The sequence below is a fragment of the Hibiscus syriacus genome, unplaced genomic scaffold (genome assembly GCF_006381635.1).
Source record: "Hibiscus syriacus cultivar Baekdansim isolate YM2019G1 unplaced genomic scaffold, ASM638163v2 tig00110013_pilon, whole genome shotgun sequence".
NCBI classification, from domain to species: domain Eukaryota; kingdom Viridiplantae; phylum Streptophyta; class Magnoliopsida; order Malvales; family Malvaceae; genus Hibiscus; species Hibiscus syriacus.
The window spans coordinates 1,502,932-1,518,986 of NW_024062563.1; the positions used below are offsets into that span (position 1 = coordinate 1,502,932).

General features: G+C 36.5%; 1 protein-coding gene and 1 pseudogene across 1 annotated transcript; both read left to right on the top strand.

Annotated features, from left to right (window-relative positions):
* Positions 1-10,917: 10,917 nt before the first annotated feature.
* On the top strand, positions 10,918-11,400 carry LOC120212392. The gene has a single exon (XM_039210716.1). The coding sequence runs from the start codon at positions 10,918-10,920 to the stop codon at positions 11,398-11,400; it is 483 nt and encodes a 160-aa protein (XP_039066647.1).
* A 3,443-nt stretch (positions 11,401-14,843) lies between these two features.
* Positions 14,844-14,925, top strand: LOC120212624 (annotated as a pseudogene).
* Positions 14,926-16,055: the final 1,130 nt, after the last annotated feature.

Sequence of the window (16,055 nt, forward strand, 5' to 3'; positions counted from 1 at the left end):
TGCAGTTACAAGTGCTATTTCCGGGCAGGTTAAGAGAGCTGTAGAATTTTCTGGACCGTCGCAGTTATCTAAGAGAACGCGAGACTCTCAGGGTTCTTAGAGAGTTTCACAGGGCCAATCTAGTAGACCAACTCATCTGGCGAACAGAGGAGGTGGTAGATCTAATAAACGCATGAGACATTTGGTCACTACCTCTATAGTGAGCTCAAGAGGTTCGTCGAATGTACAGTCTCAACCTATTTGTTCAGTTTGTGGCCAGAGGCATACAAAGGCATGTCGTTAGGGGTCTCGAGGTTACTATAGATGTGATTATTTGGACCATTTTATCAAATAATACCCATAGGATAGAGATTTGGTACCTGTTTTGACGTAAAGGTCAGGCCCATCAGTTCAAAGGGGTAGAGGTTTCTATAGGGGTTGCAGCTCAATATCCGGCCAGACTGGTAGGTTACGGGCCAATCTGGAGCTAGTGCAGAGCCTAGAGTTGCTACTCGTCAGTATTCAGTTCAAGCCCAGGAGGATTGCGACGCTGCTGACGTGATTTCAAGTACCTTTACTATGTTTTCTCTTCTATTTGTTGTATTAATCGACCCAGGATCCAACCATTGATATATCTTTAATAAAATAGTTCAAAAGAGAAATAACCCAACTGAAAACCTTAAAATAGTGTTCAAAGTATCTAGTTATTTAGGATTAGATGTCCTAGTGGATAAGGTCTACCGTAGATGCCCTATTGAGATTCAATGTGAAACCTTTTTGGCCGATCTTATGAAGTTTCCATTTATAGAGTTTGTTTTGATTTTGGGTATAGACTATATGTTAGAGCACGATGTGATTTTGATGTGTAAGCTTCGATGACTTAAGCTTAGGAAAGAGGATGAGACTAGGATTGTGATGTTTGGTGAGAGACTAAGGGGTGCAAGTGTTGTTTTGGTTCTTAAAGCTCAAATGATGCTTGATTAGGGTTGTGAAGCCTTTTTGGCTCATGTAGTCAACACCAGGGCAATAGCTCCGTAGATTGAGGACATCTGAACCATCAGATATTTTCCAAATATTTTTTTTGAAGAGTTACCAAGGTTATCGCCAGATCGAGAGTTAGAGTTTGGTATTGAAGTAATGTCAGGGTCTGCTCCGGTGTCCATTTCTCCCTATCGTAGGGCACCGATGAAACTAAAGGAGTTAAATGTTAAAATCCAGAAGTTGTTGGAAAATAGTTTCATCCAGCCAAGTATCTCTCCGTAGAGAACACCATTTCTTTTCGTTAAGAAGAAAGACAATTCGATGAGGTTATGCATCGATTACCGACAGTTGAATAAACTAACCATTAAGAATTATTATCCCTTACCCAAAATCGATGACTTCTTTGTCCAACTCAGGGGAGCATATGTCTTCTCTAAAATAGACATAAGATCTGAGTACTACCAATTGAAGGTTAAAGAGGACATAGCGAAAACGACAATCAGGAAAAGATACAATCATTATGAGTTCTTGGTAATGTCGTTTGGACTCACCAATGCCCCGGCGACACTTATGGATATCATGAACTGAGTTTTCCACCCGTACTTGGATCAGTTCATGGTGGTTTTCATAGACGATATTTCGGTGTATTCGTGTTCAGAGTGACAATTGTTTACCAAGTTCATAAAGAGTGAGTTTTGGTTATTTGATGTTTCATTTTTGGGGTATGTAGTTGTAGAGGATGACATCTGAGTTGATCCTCAGAAAGTTCAAGTAGTTTTTGAGTGGGAGCCACCCAAGAGTGTAACCAAAGTACGCGATTTCTTAGGTATCACGGGATGTTATCGTCGCTTCATAAATGGTTTTTCAATGATATCCACCCCGATGAAAAAGTTGCTTCAGAAAGGTGTACCGTTTATGTGGGGTGAGAAATAACAATATAGTTTGGAGCAATTAAAGACCCTGTTAACCCAAGCCTCAGCCTTAACCCAGCTTGAATCGGGAAATGAGTTTATCGTATATAGTGATGCTTCGCTAAACGGTCTTGGATGCGTTTTGATGCAAGATGAAAAGGTAGTAGTGTATGCGTCTCATCAGCTCAAGCCTCACGAGTGGAATAACCCCACCCGTGATTTAGAGCTTAAAGCGATTGTTTTCACGCTCAATATTTGGAGGCATTACTTATTTGGGGGGAAATACCACATCTTCATAGATCATAAAAGTTTAAAGTATTTGCTTACCCAGAAGGAGCTAAACTTGAGGCAACGTAGGTGGATGGAATTGCTTAAAGATTATGACTATGTTATCGATTATCACCCTGGAAAAGTAAACATTATTGTTGATGCACTGAGCCGAAAGTCAATGTCAAAACTTAGAGCCTTGTTAGCGCGCCTGAGTATATCTAGAGATGGAGGTTTATTAGTCAAGCTTAGAGTAAAAACCGAGTTAGTGGGTAAACTCATGAGACTTTAAAGTTTTGATAGTCGTATAAGAGCTCGCGTGGAGCAAGTCTACCGAGGTGAGGCCCCAAGGTTCGAAGTGTGAGATAGTGATGTATTGTATTTTAGAGGTCGATTTGTGTGTCTAATGTTGAGCAGTTATTTAAGAAAATCTTTCTTAAAGCCCATTGTAGTCCACTTTCTGCCCGTCCTGGTAGCAAGAAGATGTACCAAGATCTTTGACAGTTATACTTTTGGCTGGGTATGAAAAGAGAGGTTTCTGAGTTTGTAGCAAAGTGTCTGGTGTGCCAATAGGTTAAGCCATAACATCATGTTCCATTAGGGTTACTCTAGCTAATTTAGATACCGCAGTGGAAATAAGACAGAGTAACTATGGATTTCGTCACAAGATTACTGATGACAAGATGCAATCATGATGTTGTGTGGCTGATAGTAGATCGGTTGACCAAGTTTGCTCACTTTTTACTGGGTAGAATGGAATTCACCTTAGAGAAGCTAGCACAACTCTATATTTGTGAGATAGTGAGGTTGTATAAAGTCCCTACTTTAATCATCTTAGATAGAGACCCTAGATTAACTTCTCGATTTTAGGAAGATCTTTACAGTTCCCTAGGTACCAAGCTTCATTTTAGTCCCGCATTTCATCCTTAGATAGATGGTCAGTTAGAGCACGTTATTCAAATTCTGGAGGATATACTTAGGTGTGATATTATGGATCTTGAGGGTAGTTGGGAAGGTCAACTACCATTGGTGGAGTTCATGTATAATAACAGTTATCAGTCAAGCATCTAGATGGATCCATACGAAGCTTTGTATGGATGCAAGTATAAAACTCCTCTTTGCTGGACTGAGTTTACTGAAGGGAAAATAGTGGGACCAGATCTGATCCGAGAGATTGGAGAAAAGGTCAAGGTAATTTAGAGTAAGCTTAAGGAGGCTTCAGATAGGCAGAGATCGTATGCATATTTGAAACTCAAGGAAATCGAATTCGAAGTAGGAGACAAGATATTCTTTAATGTGTCCTCGTGGAAGAAAGTGCTTCAGTTTGGACATATAGGAAAATTGAACCCGCATTTCATTTGTCCCTATGAGGTGCTCGAGAGAGTAAGGCTGGTCACTTATCGTTTAGCCTTACCCCAGAGTTGGAGCACATTCATAATGTGTTTCATATGTTCATGCTTATAAGATATCGTTCCTACTTGTCTCATGTCATGTCCTTAGAGTAAGTTGAGTTGAGCCCCGACATGTCTAATGAGGATTAGCCTATTAGAATCCTATCCAGGGAAATGAAAGAGTTGAGAAACAAGAAGATCACTTTATTAAAAGTGCTTTGGAGGAATTACGGGGTCGAGAAAGCTACATGAAAAATAGATGAAGATATAAAGCTCTAGTATTCACATATTTTCTATCCAAGTAAATTTCAAGGATGAAATTTCTTATTAAGAGGGGAGAATTGTAACACCCTGAAACCTGGGTTAGTTGTTCGGGTCAACCTGAGACCCAAGGACCTTATAAATTAGTGGACCAAGTTTATTGTTTTTGGGCTTGAGTTAGGGCCCAAAAATTTTGGTGGTTAGTTATAGGTGTTGTGTAAATTAGAAATTTGGGGGACTAAAAGTGTAGTTTACCCATGTTAATTTTGAAAGATAAAAACCCTTCTAAATATTATGTTTTTACGTGAACCAGTCCCCCTTATCTTCTCACCAAATGCATTTATTCTTTTTTCCATAATTTCTTTCTTCACTCTTCCATTCCAAGTGAGAGTTCAAGCATTTCAAGTCTAGTGTAGTGAAAATAAGGTGAGAATGTCAATCTTCATCCTCCAAGCTTTGTTTTAAGTTCAATTTCATTAGTTTTTATACGTAGAACCAAAAATGGGTCTTTAGAGATTTGTGGGAATCTATAGATTCTAGCTAAGTTTTGAGTTATAGGGAGTTTTTTTAGATGTTACTCAACCCCTAGATGGATTGGTAATCCATTTTCTCATTTTGTTTAGTGAAGGAAATAGGAGAAAGCTCAAGAGCTAAAGGAAAAGAAAAGTTGAATCTTAAGTGAGTTGAGAAAGTTTCTAGCCATCCAATGAGCAAGGTAACACTTTTACAACTCTTTTATACTTTTAGTGAGTCATTATAAGTTCAAGATAGTTTAAATATTTGAGTTGAGCATGATAAGAATTTTCATGGTAAAATTCTTGTTTTAGAGTTATATATGTGTTTAAAGTCTCTATTATGACCCTTGTTGATCAAATAAAACTTTAAGTATGTCTGTGGACTCCACTAGGGTCTTTGGGATTGAAATATAACATTTTTGTATGTGTTTTATGACTTTGGCAGGTAGAGTATCGATACTTGTTCTTCGTTTTGGACAAATTCGTGAGTTTTTTGATGAGAGTATCGATACTCTTTCAAGAGTATCGAAACATTGGGTCATAGTTTCGAAACTCCTAGAAAGTTTTGAAACTGGGTAGAACAGAATGTTTAAAAGTATCGGTACTTATATAAAGTATCAAAACTTTTGCAGGAGTATTGATACTCTTGGGCTAGTATCGAATACTTTTAATATGGTTTGGGCAAAAATGTCAGTTTTTAAGATAATTAGACTCGAGGTACCCCCAACACTTCATTTTATCATCAAATAAGACTACAAGTGAGAATATTAATGATATTAATATTATACTTAGAAACAAGATCAATTAGGATGACATAAAAATAGCCTTTGATGATGCTTGGGAAATGATCAGGACACTCGAGTTCCTTTAGAAAATGCTAGCATTATCGAAAGTATAGATTTAGTCTGGATATATCCTTAGGTAGTTTGTGAGGCACTTAAATCTAACTAGCTTGGGCGCAAGGTACGACACTCAAGGAGTGGGCTAGTCAAGGGGGTTGACCGATGCAGAGATTCTGGGCAACCAGCCTCGATAGACTAGAGGGGTGTGCGAGCTCCCAGATGCAGAACCCTCAGCCGCACCATGATGTCTACTATAGAGTAGAGAGTGCAACATACAAGTAAACTCACTATTGCAGTTATCAGTTAGCTTGAGCATAACATGAACACTTTTAGTATGACTTAGTTGTTAGTGTGGCACTAGGCTAGTTAGCTGAGCATTTGGGATTTGTTTCCTTACTCAGGTTAGTCGAGGAGCAGTTCGAAGAGTTTTTGACAACAATGATCTAGACCCAGATAGTGCAGGGTACGTCTTGAGTTCATCTTTAGAGGGCATGTATAATTGTAAATCTCGATTTGTATATTTTTGTATGAGTCGTAACTCATTTTAAACTATGGTATGCATGATTTAAATATTATTTTAGGAGCTCCTAATGTAAACTATTTTATTTAAATTGTTGTTGATTTATTTTAGTATGAGTGCTTACAAATGGTCATTTTTAAAACCTAAAAATTTAAAAGAAAATTTTGGTTAGCCACTCTGGTAGTTTTATGTGGCATTCTGATTGGTCGACTTATTTTGATCTATATGATCCCTAATGATAGTAAGAGTATTTATTTATCGAATCAATTGGAATGTTTAAACCCAGGGGATGATGTTCCTTGGATGCTTGATGGAGATCTTAATGTAATTTTAAACTCCAATTAGAGAACGAGGGTACTCCTGGTGTGGTACATGGGAGTTTTCCTTTGGCTAACTTCATTCACTCTACGGGTTTGATTGACTTAGATTATTTGGGCCCGACTTTTACTTGGTCTCGGGGGAATTTTCATTAGAGACTGGATCGTTATTAGTTAATAATGCTTGGATTAAAGATTTTATTTATGCCAGGGTGATCTATTTGAATCGTATGGGGTCAGATCATAGAACTATTCTTCTCAAGATTAAACAGGATAATAATGTTTGTCAAAATCCGCCTTTTCAGTTTCTAGCTGCTTGGCAGGACCACCTAGAATTTCAAAATTTTCTTTGCTCAATTTGGATGTATGAGGTTGACATTGATGTGAATATTGAATCCTTTAAAACTAATGCATTAACTTGGAATTTCAATGTCTTTGGCCACATGAGAATGAAGAAAAAACATCTTATTGCTCGGTTAAGGGGCATTGATAGGGCGTTCACCCAATCTCATTCTGAGTCTCACCTAAGGATTAGTAATCACTTGAGAGAGGAGCTTGAGTTGCTTTTAGAGCAAGAAGAGGGTCTTTAGAGTCAAAAAGCATGTTCTCAATGGATTTTGTAGGGCGTCGAAACACTGCTTTCTTTCACGCTTGTACCCTTGTTCACCAACTTCGGAATAAAATCTTCGCTTTGATAAGTAATAACGGGTCGTGGGTAACCGACCCAGAGGAACTTATGCATATGACATTTACATTCTTTTTTCAAGGTCGGACAATTGTAATGATGTTTATGAAATCTGAGGGCATTTTAATCGGATGAATTATTGTGATCAAAACAGTCTCACCAGGGAGATTACTAATGAGGAAATCCAAACCGCAATCTTTGATATGGGAGCTACTAAAGCGCCAGGTGTTGATGGGCTTCATGTTATGTTCTATCAAAAGAATTGGAATGTCGTTGATGACTCGGTTTGTTATTTTATTAGGAGGATTTTTATGGAGGCAACATTCCAACTCATAAAAATCGTACCCTCTTGGTACTTTTACCAAAAGTTACGGCTCCTACGGGGATGCATCAGTTTCGCCCAATTAGCCTCTATACGGTGTTGTATTAAATAGTAACGGAAATCATTGTGAATCGCTTAAAGTCGTTGTTAACCAACTGGGTCTCTGATTATCAAACTTGCTTTGTCCCTGGTCAATGTATCACAGACAATATTATCATCACTCAGGATGTTCTCTATTCTATGAGAAAGAAGACATAAAAATGAGGGTGGATGGTGATCAATATTGACCTTGAAAAAACTTATGACAGACTGGACTGGAGGTTCATTGAGGATACTTTACAAGACATTGACATCCCTGATAGTCTGAGAAATCTTATGTTATAATGTATTTCGTCTGCCTCTACTCGTATTCTTTGGAACAACTCTATAACTGAGGCGTTCTCTACTTCGAGAGGTATTAGACAAGGAAATTCGTTGTCACCTTATATCTTTGTTTTATGCATGGAGAGACTTGCCCAAGCTATCCAAGTTGAAGTTGATAATGATAATTGGATTCAAATGACTAGAAATAGTCCAAGTATGTCTCACTTGTTTTTTGCGGATGATATGATATTGTTTGCGTAGGCTTCTATTGAACAAATAATTTTTATTCAGAGAGTTCTTGATCGTTTTTGTAGCGTCTCTGGTCACAAAGTATGGGGAAGATAACGATCTTCTTTTCAAAAAAAATGTTCCCATGACGGTTCAAATTCACATTAGTCGAGCTTTTGACTTTACCTGGGTCGATAATCTTGGCAAGTACCTGGGTGTGCCTCTTTTGCATTCCTGTGTTACCATTGCTTCTTATAGTTATCTTGTTCAAATGGTCCAGAATAAGTTGAGTGGGTAGAAGGCAAAAACATTATCCCTTGCTGGACGTATTACACTTCCTAAAGCAATTGTTGCGGCCATTCCTACGTATAATATGCAATCGACAATCCTCCCCAAAAAGATTTATTTGGAGCTGAACGGATGATTAGATCTTTTATTTGGGGCAAGGATTCAAAGCGAAGCAGTGTTTCACTTGTGAGATGAGAGAATGTTTGCAAGCCGGTTGTCAATGTAGGCCTTGGATTTCGAAAATTTAATATTCAAAATAAGGCTTTCATTATGAAATAGCCTTCAATCTCATCGTCCGGAAAGATGCGTTATGGGTTTGGTTTTTGAGATCGAAATACAAATGGTATGAAGAGGTTCCGACGCATATCGGAAATCATAATTGTTCGAGACAATGGAAGGGTATGAGTATTATTTGGCAGGATGTGTATAGCAATATCGCCCGTATTGTTGGTCAGGACCGTAATGTTGCTTTTTGGAAAGATGATTGGATCAAGGATTTAATACCCCTGATCAACTTTGTGCCCAACGGTGCTAATATAACTGATTTAGACGCTTCTGTTGCTAGTATGGCAGACTCCGATGAGAATTGGAGATTGGCGATGTTCGAACAAATCCTCTCTATGCAGGTTCTGCTGCATCTCGCTGCTGTTAAAGAGCCGATATGCGATCAGATTGATGACTCCTTTGGTTGGAAAAGGAGTGTTGACCTCAGTTTTTCTATCAAAACAACTTATGAGAGTTGTATAAACCATAATGATGATGTTAAAGACTCAACCTGGACTACTTACTATTCAGAAGTATAAGGGGCTGCAACAGGTGAAGGTTTTGATCTGGCTTCTTTGTTGGGGTAAACTCATGACGTATGCAGAACGTGCTAAAAGGCATTTTACCGATAACAACAGTTGTCCCTTATGTGGTGCGATCTCGGAAGATGTTGACCATGTGTTTCGTAAGTGCCCGATGGTTATTCCTACATGGTGTCTCTTAATTAAGGGGAGTAAGCTTGATGAATTCCTGTCGATTGTGATCAGAGATTGGATTAATATTAATTTGACCAAGATGAATTATTTTGTGAAGGAAAGTAAGGACTGTGATATCCTCTTTGGCGCGATTCTTTGGAATATATGGTGTTATAGAAATTCGATTGCTTTTGATAACCCTTTAGAGGATCAAGGTGGAACGTTGGAAAGGAGCAGGAGATTGCAAATGAGAACTTGCAAAGCCATCGAGCAGGATAAATGCATTAGGATAAGACAAACCAGTAGACATATTGGTGATGCGCATTGGTTACCACCTCCGCAAAGCTGGGTCAAGGTGAATACGGATGGCGCTCGAAATACAAGCAATGACACTGCGTGCTGTGAGGGAGTGATTCGAAATCAAAACGGAAGATGTGAGATGGGATTTAAAAAATATCTTGGTACCTGCTCGGTGCTTGAAGCCGAGCTCTGGGGAATCTATGTCGGCCTCCAATGCGCGTGGAATATGGGTAAGCAAAGAGTCATCGTGGAGTCTGATAACTCTAACGTTATTCCTTTGCTGCGAGATAGAAAGCTTATGGGTGGTCTTATTACTATATTAGCTCATATCTATACTATGATTGACCGTCAGTGGGAGGTTTGGGTTCAGCACATCCGTTGACAAGGGAACCGTGTGGCTGACTCTTTGGTTAAAAATGTTGCAACTGATACAATGGAAATCCATTTGCTATCTTATCCATCAGACCTTGTTCTGGAAATCTTACGAGAAGATAATAGTTGTGTATGGGTTTGGCTCCTTTGATCCTCAAGTTGCCTCGTTCTTTTCTTGTAAACTTTGATTTGTTTCTCTGATGTATTCTATTATCTTGTGTTCTCTTTTCCTCTTACTAGTATTATGGGTTTTTTAATGAAGCACAGGATAATACCTCTTTTCACACACCAAAAAAAAGAAGGAAATTTTGTTCTTAATAAATAATGAACCTATAATCTAATAAATAATGAAAATTTTTAATCAATTGCTATAAAAATTGTTGATAGAACGAAGTAAAAATATATTTTTCCAACTTTTACGTTATTACATATTATCAATAAAAAAACTATCACAACACCATGTTGTTAAAGAAAAACGATCCAATGACTAACATAAATATATTTTTAATTTTTAATATTAAAATAAAAATATTATTATAATTTAATGATAGAAAACAAACAATATTTTTAATTTTACGACCAGATGTTTATTTAAACTTTTATTAATTGACCAACCCAAAATGTTGTTGATAATTTTAGGTATGGAAAAAATCCAGAGAAATCGAAACTTGAATCCATTTAGATTGTTTAATTATGATAAATCGATGATATTGACTTATCCTAAAATGCTGACTGTGAGGCTCGAACTCACACGCACTTGAGTGCATCAGAACTTAAGTCTGCCCTTTTATCCAACTCGGGCAAATCAGCTATTTGAACAAAGATTTAGTAAATCTTTCTATCTTTGTTTTTTTTAATATATTTCTTCGATTCATCCTATTCTCAATATTTTATCACATTGTTAAAATTTGTAATTTAAATTTTTTTCATACAAACATTTCGTAAATAGATAAATTAGGATGAAAAAAAAGATTTATAATGGATGTAAAGGCTCTTCAGTCATACACTTTTATTTAATTAATGTTATTGTATCAATACAATTATATATATATATATATATATATATATATATATATATATTAGGATTATAAGGTTTGACGTGTTTTTATATAATCTATCGTTAACTATAATAAAATTCCTTTCTTTTGTCAATGATTTTTTGTTTAGATTTTTATTATTTTTTGAATGGAAAGAAAATAAACTTATTATTTCTAGTCAATTGAAGCTAAACTCAACACAAACTGGTGTCTTAGAAGACTTCTTAAATTGAGACCATAGGTGTAAAATTTCCTTCATCCTGGTCCTATCAATGCAAGCTCGATATAGGACTCTATTCGGACGAAAAATCAGAAGGTCCCTTGGCATAAACTCCTTTGGTTTTTCCTGCACATTCCAAAATATAGTATGATAATCTGGATGGCTCTACTTGACAGACTACCCACTAAGGATCGTCTCCACCGAATCGGTCTTACTAATGACTGCTCTTGTCTCTTATGTAACTCTGAAGTGGAAACTAGGGATCACCTTTTCTTATTATGTCCTACTGCTGTTTCTCTATGGGAACGCATCTTCTCTTTTTCTGGTTTGCATTTTACAGGCTACCTTTGGGAAGAATTCTTGGAAATGGCGAGCTCAAATTGGAAAGGAAAATCATTGTTATCTACTGTAATGAAGATTGCTTTGAATGCATTGATTTACTTGCTCTGGGAAGAAAGGAACAGAAGACTGTACCAAGGCCGAACTAGACCTGTTAATGAACTTCTAAAGAATATCAAATCTATTGTTTGTCTTCAACTTAACGACAGGAAATTCAATAGAGTAGATGATGTGAATTTACCTTCTACAAACATTGGGGTATTGATGACCACCGATTATTGTATTGTAAATGTTTTGTATTGAATTCTGATTGTATTTGTAGCTTTTTACTATTTGGATAATAAAATTTTGACTTATTCAAAAAAAAAAAAAAAAAACACGTCCCACCTCTAAGGGCGGAGCATGATGGATTTGGGTTTCAAATGGTCACTTCCACGCCAACTTCTTCATGCAATCTGCTACACGATTTTGTTCTCTTGGAGCAAAATTAAAACGAACTTCCCAGTTGCGAGTCACAAGCTCTTTAATATGATGAACCATAGAGGACCCCACTCCTCGCCAAGTGTCGGACTGCAGAGCTGAAATGACTTCCTTGCAATCCGTTTCTACCATTATTCACCGTAGCCCCATGTCCCAAGCCAGGTGCATCCCTTCGAATATACCCCATAGTTCCGCCTCTCAAACTGAGTATCTTCCAATGGCTTTTGTGAACCCCACTAGTCAGGCCCCTTCATGGTCACGAATGACTCCACCGCATGCAGCTAAGCTCAAAACCGACCTGCAAGCACCATCTGTATTTAATTTAAACCAGTCACTTGCAGGCGCTTTCCAACCCCCCCCCCCCACACACACAGCTCGATCCACTAGTTTGGTTGGCCCGCTAAATCCTGCTATCGACCGAGATGTCAGTGCCTCCCTTGCTTGTGTCTGTAACCGCCGACTACAAACCACTACGCTTTCCATCGGCTGTAATCCAGGTGCAAAAATAAATAGATTCCTTCGTTTCCACAAGCACCATAGAATATGGCACCAAACAATAGCTCCCAGTCATCAACAATGGACGGAAAACAGGACGGTTGTCTGAGATTCTTCAAAAGCCAATCCTGGAAATCCATGTTTAGAAATTCACGCTTACGCTGAGGCTTGATGAGCCCATCCCAAACTCCTTTAGCTATCGGAAAATGGGGGAGAATGTGAGAGACAGACTCAAAAGCACTTCCACAGACGTCGCAGTTTGCATCATTCGTCATGTGACGTCGGGCTGGTTCATCGCTAGACAAAGTTCTCCCATGATAAAGCAACCACAAAAATGCTTTGATCCTTGGTAAACCCCTGAACTCGAAAATTGTTTTCCAACCTGATTCGTTACCACTGCCAAACCACCCGAACGTTGTACATAAACAGACTTTGTTAAAAATCTGCCCATGACGTCCCATCGCCGCCGACCGTATCAGCAACTCCATTAACCACAGGCGGTTTAATGGCTATAAAGTAGAGTAGGACCGTAGCATGGAGAGAGTGATGCAAAACCACCCAATTCCACTGCCCATCGTGTGTGGTCATATCTCGTACTGTCGTGTGAGCTTGCATGCAATCAAATGCACCGATATGATGGTCACTTAAAGGTAGGGTGTGTTCGGTTCAATTTAGTTTGATTTTTTATTAAAATTTGAATCGAATTGAAATAAACAGATTTTTAATATTTAAATCGAAACTGAATAGTTAAAAAACTGAAAAAATTGAAATTGATTTTTTCGGTTCAGTTTGATTTTTTTAATGGTTCGAATTTTTCGGTTCGATTTAGTTTATCGGTTTTTAAATGAAAAAATCACTTAAAACTATAATTTCTTTTATAAAAATTGTCTATTCAATTCAATATGAAACAAATGGGTTTCATATGAAAAACCCGAACCGAATCAAAAAAATGAAACATTTAAATCAAATCGAAAACCGAACCATTTTACTCAGTTCGTATCAATTTTTCGATTTCGTTGCTCACCCCAAATTCCCAATCCATGGATCGTTCCAAAACTTCACCCGAGACCCACCACCAACATTCCACACCAAGCCATAACGTAAATCGCTCCAGATAACACGGATTCCTACCAAAGATGAGACCATCCAGTTCTCCGATATTAAATCTCGTACCTTGTACTTAGAGCGCAAAACACGAGCCCATAACCGGTTCGTTTGATCCACCATTCGAAACCCTATTTTCATTAAGAAAGCTTCATTCTGTGTATGCAATTTTTTAAACCCCAGTTCACCCATGTGAGTCGGTTGACAAACTTCAGACCACCACACTAGATGAACCTTCTTGGTATCTTCCGAACTACCCCAAATAAAGTTCCGGATCAAAACCTTCATATCCTCACACTCCTTCTTAGGTAAATAACAAGACTACATTAATTGCACACGAAGGGAGTGCAGCCAAAATTGATTTTGCCAAAGTTATCCTACCCACAAATGAAAGGGTTTTAGCTTTCCAACCAGCTAATCTATCTCGCATTCTCTGGATGATATATTGATATGTAGCTCTAGTGGCTCTATTGTGAAGTAAAGGACCCAAGATACTTACCAAGCTCCTCGACTCTCATGAACTGGAATCCACTGTTGATATCCTCTTGTGAATGAATATCCACATTAACCGAAAAACAAATATTTATCTTGTTCAGACTGACTCCATGCATGTAGTAAATATTTGTTTTGTTTAGATTCTTATTTCATATAAGTATGTGTTTTTATCATTTTTTTTCCTTTTTTTGCAATAATTTACTTGATATTATATCTATTATAATTATTCAAGATTTTTTTTAAATGTGCATCTAATCTAAAATATGAGAATTTTATTTTTAACACTTTTTTATTTATTATTTAATAAAACATTTTTATAATTTATTTAAATATATAATTATTTTAAATCAAAATTTAATCTAAATATTGTTTTTCCTACTATATAATAATTTTATTGTTTGACCTAACAATTAAGTGATATGTTATGCCAAATCTCAAGTTTAATATTCTTCAGTTGATTTTTATTTTTTTTAATAATTAGTTTCAATAAGTGTTTAACCTAAATATTTTTTTTTGTTAACAATGTAATTATTACATAGATTTACTTAATATTTAAACATTGACTATACTCAGGTTTTGATCTTGATCCCTCTCAATATCATTCATTTAGTTAGTCTCAATAATGGTTAAATTATTATTTTTATTCTATTTAGATATTCAATTCAAATATTGAGAATATTTGACAATTAATATTTATACTTTGTATACATAGTGTTTAAACCAAAGGCGGATACATTAAGTTCCCGTAGAGATCAAGTACATTCTATTACTTTACAAAAATGATTAAATTTAGTTTGATTTGTTAATGAAAAAGGATAAATAAAAAATTTGCATTCTCATTATTTTTAGAAAACAAAAATTAAAATCTTGGACCCTCGATCTTAAATCTCTAGATTCACACTGGTTTAAACTCAGATTTTTAGATACTGAATTGATTTGATTTCTACATCTTTTTACGTTAGATATTAAAGTATGCAATATAAAGCAGTCTGTAATATTTCAAGTGTCAACAGGGAAGTAAATATATATATATATATATATATATATATATATATATATTATTATTTTTGCATTTCGAATACTTTCAGAACCAAGAGCAGCCCTTCATATCAATAGGAACAAAAGCACTAGTGGTGCAGACCCAAGTTCAATTCCCGACTGGTGCAGATGTAGAGCCATGATGATACTTACCTAGTGAAGGTAGGGTCCTTCACATGCTCTGATTTCTTGAAGAGTATTAGTATTTATGAGCTCCTTTGTTTTTCTATTTTCGTGCAAGAAGTTTTAGAGCGATGTTAGTTGGCTCTTCCTTTCTTCTTAGAATGAATTTTCTGAATAAATTTCAAGTAAGACTAAAAAGTTGTATTAATTCACTGGTCAAGTTTTATGATTGATAGAATAGTAGCTGCAATTAGAGTTGAAGATTCATATAAAAGGGACAAAAGGCTACTTTTTTCTACGTGAATGTGGTGATGAAATGAAAGGGTATTATTAAGCCAACTATTAGTGAGTGATGGTCCTGATGGAAATTTACCTGGTCAGGCATTTGTTTGGCAAGTTAAAAAGGCAACTCACTTGTTTGATAAAGGATTCGAACAAAACATTCTAGATTGTAGAGTTCAAAACTTTAATACATGCATATGCAAGCACTACTTTTCCTTTCGCTACTCCAAACATTTCCCTCTATTTTGGATAACATCATTTTCTTTTCATGCTATAAATTGTTTATTGGATTAGAATACGTTGAGAGATAAATTGATATTATTATTACTATTTTTAAAAACGATAAATTGATATAGAAATATGTGACATAAAGTTATCTGTAATATTTTTATTATTTTTTGCATTTCAAGTACTTGCGGAAACAAGACAAGCTCTACAAATAAGGAAAAGCAAAAGCACAATGATCTAGTGGTAGAATAGTACCCTGTCACAGTATATTCCCGGGTTTGATTCCCAGCTGGTGCATATGAGGACCTGTGATGATATATGCTTAGAGAAGGTAGGGTCTTTCACTTGCTCTGATATCTTGACGAGTTAACAGCGATTTTGAGCTTCAATTTTTTTATATTGTTTGCTTTTGTTTTTCTTTATATCATTGACTTGCTAGATAATTTATCTTCTCGTTTTATTCATGTCCATGTGCTTTTAAATAGTTTTGGAAGATCTAATCTCTGAGTATCGAGTTACAGGTCAAACAACTTATCACGTTCATGTCCATAAATGTTGAAATTCACCATTCATGTATGCGCAGCCTGCGACTTCAGACATACAGTTCGACATTGATGGTGGATCTTGTAGCTTTCGAGGATTGATGATATACATAAAACCAAGTCTACAATGAAACAAACCTGTCATATTCATTAACATGCTTCAAAACCTGT